Consider the following 15,696-nt stretch of genomic DNA (forward strand, 5'->3'; position numbering starts at 1 on the left):
TACGTTTGACAGATAGGAAGACAAAATTTCAGAGAATAAAAGTAACTTGCCCAAGATAACAGTGAATAAGACAGTGGGTCATTGCTCCATTTTTTGAAAAGTTGAGGGTAATAGAGTGGTTAAAAAACAAACTTTGGATTCAAACTGCCTGCATTCTGATTCTCAGTTATGTGTCTTAGGGCAGGTAACTCCTAGTGAGTCTCAATTTCTTCATCTGTAAACCGCACTCACTTGGATGTTGTGAAGATTTAATGACTCAATGCATGCCAGGTACTTAGCATAGTATGGACATACCCCACACGTGTTAAGTGCTCAAATTTTACCCAAAAATGTTGTCACTATTAATTCGAGGTGGGAAGATTAGAATTCTGACATAGATGCTGTGTTAGGGGAATTTATAGTCTAGCTGGGAAAATGCCAGTTGTCATTTACTAGATCTTAATATATTAAGTGCTATATTAAGCATGTAATATATTGCATGTACACAAGGCACTGGGGATTCAGCATTAGTATCTTTTTGACTCTTTTTCTTACATTTTTCTATCCTTTAGCAGTTCTGGCTTTGACCTTGAATTCTAGCTGGACTCTGACCACTTCTCACCTCTACTGCTGTCACCCTGGCTGTGACCACCATCATCTTTTTACTTGGATTATTACTAACTGGTGTCCCTCTTTAGGTTCTTTCTCCTGCCTAGTCTCAACACAGTTTTGTTTATTCTCAACACAATGATCCTGTTAAATTCTAAGTCAAATCATTCCTCTTCTCAAAACTTTCTAGTGGCTCCCATCTCTCAGTATAAGCCAGAGTCCCTACAAAGGTTTAAAAGGTCCTTCAGATTTGGCCTCTGCTACCTCTTTCACCTCTTCCATACTTTTCACCCTTTGCTTATGCCACTCTAACTATACTTTCCTCTTTGCTAATGTCAAAGAATACCACATATACAGGGTCTTTGCACTTGCTTTTCTTCTTGGAATAGTTTACCCCAAAATATCTTTGTGATGCTCCTTCTTTTCCTTCAGGTCTATACACAATAGCTTTATTTCTTAGTTAGACCTTCATAGACTACCATATTTAAAATCGTAACTCTGGGGCACCTGGGTGGCTCAAGTCGGTTAGGCATCTGCCTTCAGCTTAGGTCATGATCCCAGGGTCCTGGGATTGAGCCCCGTGTTGGGCTCCCTGCTCGGTGGAGAGCCTGCTTCTCCCTCTCCCTCTGCTGCTCCCCCTGCTTGTGTGTGTCCTCTCTCTCTGTGTCAAATAAATAAATAAAATCTTAAAAAAAAATAAAAATAAAATCGTAATTCTTCTCAGATATCTCTTCTGTGCTTTATTTTTCTCCATAGCACTTTTCACCTTCTAATGTGATAAATAATGTTTCTTTCTTTTTTTTTTAAGATTTTATTTATTTGAGAGCACGAGAGAGATAGCATGAGCAGGATGAGGGGCAGAAGGAGAGGGAGAAGCAGGCTCCTGCTGAGCAGGGAGCCCGATGCAGGGCTTGATCCCAGGACCCTAAGATCATGACCTGAGCTGAAGGCAGATGCCTCACCGACCGAGCCACCCAGACGCCCCATAAATAATGTTTCTTATTTGTGTTGTGTGATACCTTTCTTTTCCGACTAGAATGTAGGCTTTATGAGGTTTGGGAGTGTTTTTTTAAATTCTGTTTTCTGCTTTATTTTTAATACCAGAAATAGTGCTTGGTAAGTATTCAATAAATATTTTATAATTGACTACTCCATACTATAGATCCCTATTAACAGTGTAGTGTTTAATTAATTAATTAATTAATTTTTAAAAGATTTTCTTTATTTATTTGACAAAGAGAGACAGTGAGAGAGGGAACACAAGCAGGGGGAGTGGGAGAGGGAGAAGCAGGCTTTCTGCTGAGCAGGGAGCCTGACGCGGGGCTTGATCCCAGGACCCTGGGATCCTGACCTGAGCTGAAGGCAGACACTTAATGACTGAGCCACCCAGGCGCCCCCCCTTTCTAGTGTTTTAAAAAGAACTTCCACATTCTTTAGCTTATTTAACACACGAAGAAGGATTTAAATAGAACTAGCACTCATAGAAGAACAATTCTGAGTTACCGCTAATGTAGGCATCGTTTCTAAAACAATCTCCAGAGTGTAAACTGTTAGATTTGAGTGAATCCCAGATTGTCTGCAAGGTACTCTCAGTCTCAGTTTTCTTATTTGTAAAATAGATATAATGATGCTTTTTTTTTTTTTTTTAAAGTAATCTCTCTGCCCAATGTGGGGCTCGAATCTACACCCTGGGATCAAGAGCCACAGACTCCACTGACTGAGCCAGCCAGGAGCCCTCTAATAATGCCTTTCTTAAGGGATTCTAGTTCAAACTAAATTTGACACTATGGGCAGAGGATTTAGGACTACTACCATTAGCCTTGTGATTACAGTAGAGCTCCCTTATCTGCAGGGCTTACTTTCCAAGATCCCCAGTGGATGCTTAAAACTGCAGATAGTACTGAACACGTATATATACTGTGTTTTTTCTATACATGCATACCTATGATAAAGTTTAATTTATAAATTAGGCACAGTAAGAGATTAACAACGATGACAATAAAAACAATTATAACAATGTACTGTAACAAAAGTCATGTGAATGCGGTCTCTCAAAATATCTTGTACTGTATTCACCCTTCTTGATATAGATGCTTACGTGATAAAATGTCTGCATGATGAGATGAAGTAAGGTGACTGATGTAGGCATTGTGATGTAGCATTAGGCTACTACTGACCCGACAGTACTGGACCGTGGTTGAACATGGGTAACTGAAACCGTGGAGAGTATGGATAAGGTGGTGGTGGGGCGGGGGGTGGTGGATACTGTTCTGTTAATTATATGGCAGTCAATTCATGAAGCAGCCCATAGAATGTACCACTCATAACTGCTTCCTGTCTCCTGGAGCATAGTAGACAAGGATTAATTTTTCTTTTCGTTTATTTAGCAAATATTAATTCAGTACTAATACCTGCCAAGCAGTGTTTAATACTTGGAAATACTGGGATGTACAGAAGAAACTGTCTATCCTCATGGAACTTACAGTTTAGCAGAGGAATCAGACATTACCCTATTAATTATAGTTGTGAAAAAGACTACATAGAAGAAGTACAGGTTGCTATATGCATGGATAGAGCAACAACAATAGTGATGGTAATAGAAGTAGCGAACATTTATGTAGCTCTTGTTATAAGCCAGTCACCGTTATAAGATCTTTCTATGTTAACTCATGTAATCCTCATTACACTCCTGCGGTAGGTACTGTTATCCCACTTTACGCTTGAGGAAACTGAGGACGGACTGGCTACATTGTAACTGCCACAGCCATATTGCTAATAAATGGCAGAACTAGGATTTATTTATTTACTTATTTTCAAAGTATGTATGTGTGTATTTATTAGAGAGTGCACAAGCAGGGGAGGGGCAGAGGGAGAGGTTGAGAGAGAATCCCAGGCAGGTTCCGTATCCAGTGCAGAATGTGACGGGGGGCTCAGTCTCACAACCTTGAGATCATGACCTGATTCAAAACCCAGAGTCCGACACTTAACTGACTGACTGAGCCACCTGGGCACCTGGGCAAAGCTAGGATTTAAACCTGGCCTCAGAGGTCACATTCTTCAGTATTTTATAGTACTGGGGACCTAACCTGAGGAAGGGCAGTTGGGGAGACTTCTTGAGGAAGAGATACTTGAACTGAAATCGGAGAGTAAAAAAAAGTTGAAAGTTGAAGTAAGGGAAAGCATGAAAAAGTGCTGGGTAGGGTAGAACATGACTTGTTAGAGGAACAGAGAGGGGTCCAGAGAGCCACAGATGGAAAGAAGAATGAGGGAAGAGATCCGGTGAGAGGCAGGCGAGGCCATGGTGAGGATTCAGGATTGGGCCTGTCTTTGAGGCATAGGAGTTACAAACGTACTTGAAATGGGAATGGCATGATGCGTCCTGTGCTTCAGCGACACAGAGGCTACTGGGAGGACATTCTTTCAGATGGATGAAGACAGTGCCCACCACTTTCCCAGGACTTCTCCCAGTTCCCTCCCCTTTCCTCACGTGATTTGGTTCCCAGACCTTGGTGCACACCGTCATTGGAACTGTATAGAGAACTTGGGAATTGTTTGGATTGTATTTAATAGTCATTTCCCCCCAAGGTTCAAGCACTGTCTTCCTGTTGGCCCTGACAATCATAGTCGGCACCCAGGCTCTGACGCCCACTCACTACCTCACCAAGCCGGATGTTGAGAGACTGAAAGCCTCGCTGGACCGCCCTTTCACAAGTTTGGAATCCGCTTTCTACTCCATCGTGGGACTCAGCAGCCTTGGTGCCCAGGTGCCAGATGTAAAGGTAAGGCTACTTTTGTCTGGGCCTCATCCCTTAATTGTGTTCCTTGTGTGTACTTCAGAACTCTTGCTCCTTTGAGGATGACCAAGGCTAATCCAATATAATAAATACTTACTTCAATCTGACAGATTTTTTTTCTTTTAATGCCTAATGTATGTTTAGGACCATGCCAGGTGTTTTAGTAGAATATAAAGAAGAGCAAGTCTTAGAAACTTTACTTTTTATTTTAACCTTAAATTTTGCCTCTAGAAACTATTGCTGTAGTTCTGAGTGAGACTGTATAGTACCACATGTACTTGTTAAGTGCCCTGTATGTGTGACAAATAAAGGAGTTTAAGATGGGGGCATTCATTTTTATTAAACACTGCCAGTCACCACATCAGGAAGTTTTGATATACTTTTTGGACCTTTGATGAGGAAAATGCATCACAACTAAAACTTCCTGGATTTAGGAAAAGGTTCAGTCTTTTCTTCTTCTTCTTTTTTTTTTTTTTCTAGCGATTTTATCTATTTATTTGAGAGAGAAAGAGAGTGTGAGCGCACAAAAGCAGGGAGGAGGGGCAGAGGGAGAGGGATGATGTGGGGCTCGAACCCAGGACCGTGGGGTCATGACCTGAGCTGAAGGCAGACACTTAACCGACTGAGCCACCCAGGCCCCCGGGAGAATGTTCAGTCTTAAGTGAATTTACATTTTATTTTATTTATTTTAAAGATTTTATTTATTTATTTGACGGAGAGAGACACAATGAGAGAGGGAACGCAAGCAGGGGGAGTGGGAGAGGGAGAAGCAGGCTTCCCACAGAGCAGGGAGCCCAATGCGGGGCTCGATCCCAGGACCCTGGAATCGTGACCTGAGCCGAAGGCAGACGCTTAATGACTGAACCACCCGGGCGCCCCGTGAATTTACATTTTATTCATTACAGTAGCATGGACAGCTAGGGGGCAAAGAGGTTAAGACCAGGTTTCTCATATAAGCCTTGTGTATTAGTTTTCTTTTTTTAAAGATTTATTTATTCATTTTAGAGAAAGAGAACTCAAGTGGGGGAAGGGGCAGAGGGAGAGAATCTCAAGTAGACTCCCATTAAGCGCAGAGCCTGTCGCATGGCTCAGTCTCACGACCCTGAGATCATGACCTGAGCCAAAAGCAGGAGTTGGCCACTTAACTGACTGAGCCACCCAGGTGCCCCTGTGTATTAGTTTTCTATGGCTGCATAACAAATGAACACACATTTATTATTTAAAATAGCACTCATTTATTAGCTGATAGTTCTGTGGTCAGAAGTCCAGGCAGGCTTGGCAGGGCTCTCTAGTTAGTGTCTCAGAAGGTCAAAATGATGGTGTTGGCCAGGCTGGGCTCTTTTCTGCCGGTTCTGGGGAAGAATCTGCTCAGTCTCTCCTCCAGATGGTTAACAGAATGCATGCAGTTCCCTGTGGTTGTAAGTCTGAGATCTCCATTTTCTTGTGGGCTATCAGCCAAAGGCTGCTCTCTGTTCCTCAAGGCCACCCACATTTTTTCTTATGTTGTCCCCTCCCCATTTAAATCAGTAATGACATGTTAAGTTCTTACTCTTCAAATCTCTGACCTCTTCTGCTACCAGCCGGAGAACTCTGCTTTTAAAGATCCTTTTCATCTACAACAGTTTCCGTCTCCCCCTCCCCCAGTACCTTTTATTTGTAGAACAAGCCAGATCACTTATCCTGGAGAAGTTTCCACATTTTGCCTTTGATTAATAGCATCCTCATGCTGTTTGTTTGTGGTTTGTTTTTTTTTTTTAAGGTTTTTTAAGAGAGAGAGAGAAAGAGCATCAGCTGGGGGGAGGGGCAGAGGGCAGGGAGAAGCAGACTCCCTGCTGAACAGGGAGCCCAATGTGGGGCTCATCCCAGGACCCTGGGATCATGACCTGAGCCGAAGACAGACACTTAGCCAACTGAGCCACCCAGGTGCCCCCTCATGCTGTTTTTGAACATAGTTCTTATCTTTTTTTTTTTTTTTTTAAGATTTTATTTATTTATTTGACAGACAGAAACACAGCGAGAGAGGGAACACAAGCAGGGGCAGTGGGAGAGAGAAGCAGGCTTCCCGTGGAGCAGGGAGCCCGATGTGGGGCTCGATCCCAGGACCCTGGGGTCATGACCTGAGCCGAAGGCAGACGCTTAACAACTGAGCCACCCAGGCACCCTACTTTCTATATTTTTTATTCATATAAGTGGATAGTTAGCTCTTGAGGCTTAATTATATTCAGGTTAGTTTTCTTGGCAGAAATATTTCATAGGTGGTGCTATGTACTTCCTGTCATTGGTGCATAATACCTGGTTGTTTCACTTTTAGTTATGATAAAGTTGGATCATTGGATTTGGGTATTGTCAGATTAACCTATCTCTTGTAAACAGTATGTAGTAGGGACTTGTTTTTTTGTTGTTGTTGTTGTTTTAATCCAGTCTGACAATCTCTGTCTTTTAGTTGGGGAGTTTAGTCAATTTATATTTAATGTAACTATACTGTTGGGTTTAAGTTTACCATCTTGTTATTTGTTTTTTACTAGTCTAGCTATTTTTTTTCCTCCTTCTTTCCTGTCTCAGATTGAATAAATTTTGATTATTCCATTTGATCTCTTCTGCTGGTTTTTTAGCTCTACTTTTTTTTTTTAGTAGTTGCTCTAGAGATTATAATATGCATTTGAATTTACCACAGTCTACTTTGAATTATTATTTTGCTATGTCACGAATAATGAAAGAACCTTATAACAACATATTTCTATTTAAACTCCCATCATTTGTACTATCATTTTCATACTTTTTACTTTAAGTATCACAGCCTTATACTGTCTGTTGTCCAGTGTCTCAACTTCGTATAGTTATTTATGGCAGGAGGGTAAGTTCAATACCTATAATTCTGCCATGGCCAGAACTGGTAGTCCCAGTTAATGTTTTGCAATCCATGGCAGTTGTTATTCTTTTTTTTTTTCTTTTTCTTTTCTGAAGTATAGTTGACATGTAATAACAGTTGTTATTCTTTTTGATGCTCAGAATGTCTTTGTGTGTTTTTTGTTCGATTTTATGTGATCCACCAGTCTGAGAGTTTCTGATGTCTTAGGCTTATTTTTACATTTCCTGCTCCAGACTAGAATCAGTAATCACAATTGATTTATTGAATGCCTTATATATGCTGGGTACAGTGGATATATTATCTTGAGTTAATTGTCTTAATTCTAAGTGGTCAGAAATATTATCCTGTAATAGAGAAGGAAATGGAAGTTCAGAGGGGTTAAGTAATTTGGCCGATGTCTGCCAGCCATCATCTTTTTTTTTTTTAAGATTTTATTTATTTATTTATTTGAGAGAGAGAGAGAAACAGCATGAGAGGGGAGAGGGCCAAAGGGAGAAGCAGGCTCCCTGCTGTTGCGGAACTTGATCCCAGGACTCCGGGATCATGACCTGAGCCCAAGGCAGTCGCTTAACCAACTGAGCCACCCAGGCGCCCCTGCCAGCCATCATCTTAATACCATATGGCAGAACTGTTGACAAACTATGGCCCCCAGAGTCAAATCCAGCTTGAAGCCTGTTTTTTGTAAATAAAGTTTTACAGCCACACCCACTCATTTATATATTGACTGTGACTGCTTTTGCACTTTTGCAATAGAGTTGAGTAGTTACTAAAGAGACTATCTGGCCCAAAAAGCCTAAAATATTTACTCTGTGGTCCTTTGCAAAAAATTTGCTAATCCCTGCTGTATGAGGTCCACACTTACTCAGGTTTCTTCCTGACAGCTGTCTCTTGTTTCTGCCTAGTATTTCCTTCCTATGCATGACTGTATTAAGGAAACAGACTTTTCCTTGTGATTACCCTGTTATAAATCCTGTAGGTGAATCCTCCTGAGTAAAATTAGTTTCTCTCCAAAGAAAGAGTACAGGCATCAGCGCTCGTTAGCCCAAGTTTTTTTTGTTTTTGTTTTTTTTTAAGATTTTATTTATTTATTGGGGAGAGAGAGTGCATAGCGAGTGAGCTAGCGAGAGAGGGAGAGAGAGAGCACGAGTGGGGGGGAGGGTCAGAGGGAGAGGGAGAAGCAGACTCCCTGCTTAGCGGGGAGCCTGATATGGGGCTCGATCCCAGGCCCATGGAATCATGACCTGAGCAGAAGGCAGAGGCTTAACCGACTGAACCACCCAGGTGCCCGTTGCCCAAGTTTTTGATTCTGGTTCCACCTCTCTATAAAAGGGGAGTTATGATGCCTTCCTCACTGGATCATTGTAAAGATAAAGTGAAATCATATTATGCCAAGTAAGTGATTGGTCCACAAAACGCCCTTCAAGTGGTAGTTATTATTATTATCATCATCAATATTTAAAAAGTTTTGCTTCTATTTATAATCTATTCAGGTGAGTTCAGACAATGCCTGGTGCAGATACTGCAATGTACAGAAGGCTGCAGTGTCTATAGAGGGGGGACGGCTGGGGACAAGAGAGAGCAAACTGGGAGACACAGAGTGGAGCAGTCTTGACTCGTAGAGGTTTTGTATTGTGAGGTATAGGAGATAAAATTGGAATATTAGGTTAAGGTTGAATTTTGGTGGATTTGAATGCAGGAGAGTGGTTTCTACTGGTCATTTTCAAACTTCTGTGGAACTGTAGGATTCAGTCTAGGGGGGATCATGGAGGAGTGAGCCGCTCTCACGTTAGCTAGAGCAGTGCCTTTTTCTCTGTCTCATGATTGAGAGTTCCACATGGATTTAGGTTGAACACATACTCCTAGAGGTGTTCCCTGCTGATGTACTGAGTTTGAAGGGATGTTGGTCAGGGCTGAAGATACAGACTGAAGCTATCCAGACAGCTGCAGTGCAGTGTGATTGGGGGTAATTGCATGGTTGGGCCAGCTATGGCTTTATGTTTATAAAACAGACTCTAAAGTCAGACTGCTTGGTTTCAAGATCTTGACTTCAGAACTATACAACCGAGTGACCTGTGCAGCTTACTGAACCTTTCAGAATCTGTTTTCTCATCTGTAAGATAGAGATAATAATAATAATAATAGCTTGCAGGTGATGTATGTTAGGGAAGTTAGCATGGTGCTGGCATGTAGTGAGTATGTACTAAATATTAGCTCTTAGCTCTATTATATAGTAGTGGGGTTAATGTACATTGATTGACATTTTTTCTCCACTGTCATCCCTATTGCTTGATGTCTAATACACACAGGTTGTTGAACAAATAATGTTGAATGAATTGTAAACGTTAGCTTATTAGAAATGGAAGCTCTCAAATGTGCCTGTTGATCAGAAAATAAATGGGTTAATCACATACTTCACTCTTTGAGTCGCTTACGGAGGGTGCTGTGGTGATTGTGTAATGTGTGCGTTATAAGCAATGGAAGGAAGGGAGTTGAATGCAAGTTTCAGGCTATTGAATTGCCTTATTGGTTGTCACACTAAATAAATCCATTGAGGACAGTCTCCATTACTGCTACTTCCATGTGGTGATGCGTGTCCTGCTCCATTATTGTTGCTTTCAGCGGAGCAGAGAGAACTCCTTTGGTCCTGCTAGATGCATTGAACTGGTTGCTCTCAGAGATAGATCCTTAGGGGAGATTTTGGTTATTTTGTCACAAGGGATTTTAGCAGCAAAACCAAGAGGAATGGGGCTTACTAAGAAGTTGAGAATAGAAGGCAGTTCTAGGAACAGCAGAGTGTGGAATGAGAGTTGATTTTAGGTGTTACGGAGAGTGAACATCTTTCATTTTAATAGTCAGGTACTGTACATGTATTTTTTTTTAATATTTTATTTATTTGACAGAGAGAAACACAGCGAGAGAGGGAACATAAGCAGGGGGAGTGGGAGAGGGAGAAGCAGGCTTCCCACTGAGCAGGGAGCCCAATGCGGGGCTTGATCCCAGGACCCTGGGATCATGACCTGAGCCAAAGGCAGACGCTTAACGACTGAGCCACCCAGGCGCCCCTGTACATGTGTATTTAAAAACCATAAGCACCTGAGAATGATGATTTTATAGATATTATTGCTTAGCTTTCTATAAGATTTAAGAACAATGGTGGGAGTTTTGTATTCATTTTACTGAAAATATGAAGTAAATAGGATATATACTACGGCAAAAATTGTGATGTAGTATTCGAGTGACTGAAATCAGTGAACATTAGGCCGTGTATACGGGTTGTCAATCATACACTTTCCCTATCTGTAAAAGGGGATGGTGATAACTATCTTACAGGGTTGTTATGGGGATTAAATGAGATGATAAAGTATAAAGCGCTTAGCTCAGTGTCTGGTACATGGTGAGCACTTATGAAGGTCAATATATTTGTACTGTTCAACAAGTACTGAGTGCTTGCTGAAGGCCAGGTACTCAGCTGATTGCTGGGGAGAGCAGACAGTCAGACATTCCTTCGGGCAGTAATTTACTTACGCAGCGTCTGCTATGTGCCAGGCATTATGCTAAGTGCAGAGAAGACAACAGCTCATTATCTAGTGAAAGACAGGGACCATGATAGCGAGACCAGGTGCTGAGTGCAAAGGGACTCCTAGTGTGTGGAAGGTCCCAGACACAGGTAGTGTGAGAGTCCAGTAGAGGGAGCAGCTTGCTCACCCTGTCTGCTGGGAAAGCTTACTATAAGCCCCGACCTTGGACAGGGGACTGGCTGCTGCACAATTTAGTCGTTCGGCAGATACTTAGTAAGTTTCTGCTATGTGCTAGGCGCTGGGGATTCAGTGTTGAACAGTGAGAGAGAGAGAGCCTCTGCCCTCTTGGAATGTATACTCTAATAGTGGAGATAGGCATTGGTCATATAATCAAGTAGATCTATGAATATTTGTAACAATGGTAAGTTTTATGAAGGTGAGATATATGGTGTTATAAATAGGGGACTTTGACTTGGTCAGGGAAGGCTTTTCCGAGGAAATCTCTGAGCTTAAATCTCACTCTGTAGCCCCCTAAATTACAGCTCCTTGAGCGCAGGGACTTTGTTCATTTTATTTGTTGTGCATCTCCAGTGCCTAGAGTAGCACCTGGCATGTGGTAGGCACTCCGTAGCTGTTTACTAAGTGAAGGAAGGGATGATTGATCTGAATTCTGCAGGGAAAGGAGGAGTTAACTGGGAGACTAGGGAGGGAAGGAACTTCAGGCAGGGGGAATGGCAGGGGCAAGGGTCCTGTGCAGGCAAGGAGTAGGTTACATTTGAGAGACTGAGAGGAGGCCACATGTGGAGCTCCGGATAATGGGAGAGAGAGGAGTGGAGCCCGAGGGGAAGGTAGTGGCTAAGTCTCAGTGCCTCGGTAGCCACAGGAAAATGTTTGCTTTTTCTCTAAAGAGCAGTTGATTTTAAGCAGCAAGTATCAGGATCCATTTTCATTTTGGAAAGGTTTCTCTCCTGTTCTGTAGAGGACAGACTTTGGCAGGGGAATATGGGGCAGGACTGAATGCAGAAAGGGTGCAAAAGGTAACACCCAGACTTCCAACTTCTGCTGCACAGGTGGATGGTTGGGCCATTCTGTAAGACGGGTACACGGAAAGAGAATTAGGTTTGTGTGGGCAAGACCATGAATTTGGTCTTAAACATGTTGAGCTTGAAGTGCCTTTGAGTCATATAAGTGGCCATTGAGAGAAGTCTGGGCTGGGGGTACAAATCTGAGACTGTCTGCCTAGAGGTTCTGGATGAAGCTGTGGGCATGAATGAGATTGCCTAGGGAGAGAGAAGATGGATGAGAAGTGGGCCAAGGAGTTGAAAAACTCCACTGTTGAATGATCAGGTAGAAGAGGATGAAACTAAGGAGCAGCTGAGAGTAGGAGAAGAGCCAGGAGAGTGCAGGGGAATCCTCGAAGGGAAGGGAGGGAATATTTCAGAATGAGGAAGTGATCAGTTCTGTCCAGTGTTGTGGGAGGGAGTACTGGGAAGTATGCTTTGGCTTTTCCAATTGGAGATTTGCTGGTAGAAAGAGAAAGAAGGTAGCAGATGGGGGGGTGGGAGTAGGTAGAAGGATCAAGGAAAGTTTATTTTAAAAGAAGTCTTGAAGGGATGCCTGGGTAGCTCAATCAGTTGAGTGTCTGCCTTCAGCTCCGGTCATGATCCCAGGGTCCTGGGATTGAGTCCCATGTCAGGCTCCCTGCTCAGCCGGGGGCCTGCTTCTCCCTCTGCCTGCTGCTCCCCCTGCTTGTTCTCTCTTTCTCACTCTCTTTCTTTCTGTCAAATAAATAAATAAAAGTCTTAAAAAAAAAAAAGAAGTCTTGAGTTTTGTTAATATGTCAGGAGTTACCAGTTGAGAGGGAGAAGTTGAACTGACAAGGTGGATGGGCTTCCAGATGGAGAGAAGAGCCTGTACTAAGCCTGGAGGCTTAAAGGTGCTTGTTGGGTGTTGGGGCAGTGGGTGGGTTGTCCAGGGCAGCTGGAGCAGAGGCGTGGGGGGAAGTGTGGTAAGACGTGCATAAGAAAAAGGTGGGCCTGGTTACAAAGGACCTGGTGCGGGGGCTCTCGCCTGGGTATGCCTCCATAGCACGACAAGGCAACAAAAGTCTGGTGAGATTACAGAGCGTGGTGTGAGAGGGGTTAAGAGTAGTTGGGAGACGTTAATGGATGAAATAAGGGAGAGGTAAGGGCAGATGAGAGAGATTTAGCTGTCTTTTGGCTCCTGATTCTGTTCGGGGAACTGTAGGGAAGAATGGGTTGAGAAAAGCACTGATGTTCTTCGCTCAGGAGGATGTATAGATAATTGGAGTATTAATAGAGGGCTCAGAAAGTTGGAGAGGAGCAGATAGGGAATGGACATTTAGGGGGTGATTTGCAGGCTTCAGTTGGGAAGATGAGTCTGGAATAAGGGCAGCTGAAGTCAGAGTTAGAAACTGCTGGAAGTAGCCAGCTGAGGCCTCAGCAGTGGATGGGCTTACTGAGTGTCCAGGGTGTGTCTCCCGGGTTCTTCTCTTCTGTTGCTGCTGTTAAAACCAAGTTGACACTGGGAGCTTTGAGGCCACTGACTGCTCGTACTGTTTACCTTGATTTGTCTGGGCAAAGAATTAGAATTGGCACGTTGCTGGTTTTCTTCCAGGACAAATCAGAGGTTGTACAGCTCAGACTGTGGAGCTAGGCTGCCTGGGTTTGAATTCTAGCTCCTCCATTAAGAGCTGAGTGACCTTGGATAAGTAACTTTGCCTCTCTGATGCCTCAGTTTTCTTGTCTGTAAACGTAAGATAATAGGCGAACCTAATGCATAGTGAGAAATGCACATCAAGCACTTAGAACAGCGTTGACACATTATGGCAGCAATGACCTTAATCCTTGTTTAGGGGTCTTGGATGCTGTTGTTCTATTGTTAAAGCACCAGATGGCGACAAAGCACGTGTCTTAAGCTTACCTACAGTCTGCTGAAGGATTCCTTAACTAGATTATTCTCTTCAGATCCCTGATTTGTGCAGGGTGAAGTATTTCTTTCTTTGGTTTCTTTCGAACTTCTGGTTGAAACTCATTTGTTTTGAGACTGCCATTTAAATTTTATTCATAAAATTAAAAAGTAGATTTTTGGTTAAAGTAGCACATGCAAACAGTAAAACATCAGATAATACAGCACAGCTGTTGGTGGAAAGCAGCAACCTGTTATGTGGCCCCCCTTGCCCTACACTCTGTCCTACTCCTCAGAAGCACCCACCAGTAACTATTTTATTGCCATTTAATTATGAATAGGTGACTTTTATGTTACCTCAATCAAAATATTTAGTGATAGAACTATTAAATAATATTTCTTGGAGTTTGATACAATAAGAATAGTGTGGATTTTATAATGTGCCTGCTTTGTGGCAGGCCCTGTGATTGGGGTTCATCCAAACTCTTTGCTCTTACGTAACTGGTCATGGAGGGAGGTAGTTAGTACCATATGGTAAGTGCTTTGGGGGAGCACTCGGGGGGGGAGGGCACCTGGCCTAACTTGGGATGAATGTCAGTGAAGGTTTTTTGGAAGAGGTGACACCTGAGCAGAGATGAAGATAGGATCTGGTTTGGCAGACAGGAGGGGCAAAGGACAGGTGCTCCCAGCGGCAGGAATAGCAGGGTCACATACATACCAAGGCGAGATCATAGTGTCTTTGGGTCGCCAGAGCACGATGGAGGGTAAGATTTGGGAGTTGGAGGTGGTGTGGTGATGAAGCTGGCCCTGAAAGTGAATGTCAGTCATGAGGGCATTTTATGCTGTTTCAGAAACTTGGACTCTTGTTCTGAGGATAGTAAGGAACTACTCAAGGGTTCTGATACGTGGTTGCATTTGTATTTTGTAAAGATCACCTTGAGCAGTCAGTATGCAGAATGGACTACATGGCTTGAGACCAGTTAGGAGATGATTATAACAGTCTAGGTGAGAAATGGCAAGTGCCTCAAATAAGGCAATGAGAGAAACCAGAGGATGGGGATTGGGTTTGAAAAACGAGAAGGGAGATAAGTTCACTAGTCCTGTAGGGTAAGGGAGAAGTCAAGAGCGATTCCCAGGTTTCTGCTTCCGGTAGCTGGGTCGGTGGTGGTGCCTATACCGGAGCTAGAAAGTCCAGGTGCAGAAACAGAAGGTTTCAAGCTCATTTTAGATGTGCTGAACCTGACTTAGCTTTGGAGACATCTAAGTGGAGACCCCAGTACAGTTAGAATCAGAGGAGACACTTAGCTTTGTCACCTTTACCAGGTAACTTACTACTCCAAGCCTCAGTTTCTTTTTCTGTTAAATGGGAATGATAGTATCTACCACAGGGTCCTTATGTGTTCATTAAGAGGAAGAGCATCATAAACAGCACAGGTTATGGCCAGAGCAGGTGGTCAGTGGAAGCGGTTTCTTTCCTTTTTTTCTAGGGTTCAGAAGGACTAAAGTACTTGAGGTTTGTTGCTCTTGGCATGAACTCAGCAATTTTGTGTAACACAGTGTCCTAAGGAAAATACCTGCTTAAAACGTGAAATCTTGTATAGCTCATACTTTAAGCCATCATAGATTGCTTAGAATTTTGTCATCAAAAAGCATGTACACTTTCCCAGTCTCTGTGTATATCACCACTTATCACTGACTTTCCACCCCTATTTAGAAAGCGTGCACCTTCATTAAGTCAAACCTTGATCCGGCCAATGTGGACTCCCTTTTCTATGCAGCCCAGTCCAGCCAGGCCCTCTCAGGGTGCGAGGTGAGTCTAACTTCTACATTTATATTTACTTTTGAACTATAAAGTGTTTTTTTTTTTTAAAGAGGGAGGGTTGTGTCAGATTAATTTTTTTTTTTTTAACAATGAGAATCCATTAGTGTGGGTGGAAATTCCATTCTTATGATTTTGTTTTTCTTAAGAAAATGGAGTTTATTTTTAGCCCCCGAGTTT

At 42.8% G+C, this 15,696-nt stretch overlaps 1 protein-coding gene across 2 annotated transcripts in view; it reads left to right on the forward strand.

The window, feature by feature from the left end:
- RPN2 (ribophorin II) overlaps positions 1 to 15,696 on the forward strand; it is a 59,654-nt gene that overhangs the window by 883 nt on the left and 43,075 nt on the right. For both annotated transcript variants that reach the window (XM_036071967.2, XM_036071969.2), the window contains exons 2-3: positions 4,174 to 4,367; positions 15,412 to 15,507. In XM_036071967.2, coding sequence (XP_035927860.1) covers positions 4,174 to 4,367; positions 15,412 to 15,507 — 290 coding nt within the window. The remainder of the gene's footprint in view (positions 1 to 4,173; positions 4,368 to 15,411; positions 15,508 to 15,696) is intronic.

This window comes from Halichoerus grypus, chromosome 10 (assembly GCF_964656455.1).
Source record: "Halichoerus grypus chromosome 10, mHalGry1.hap1.1, whole genome shotgun sequence".
Classification (NCBI taxonomy): Eukaryota; Metazoa; Chordata; class Mammalia; order Carnivora; family Phocidae; genus Halichoerus; species Halichoerus grypus.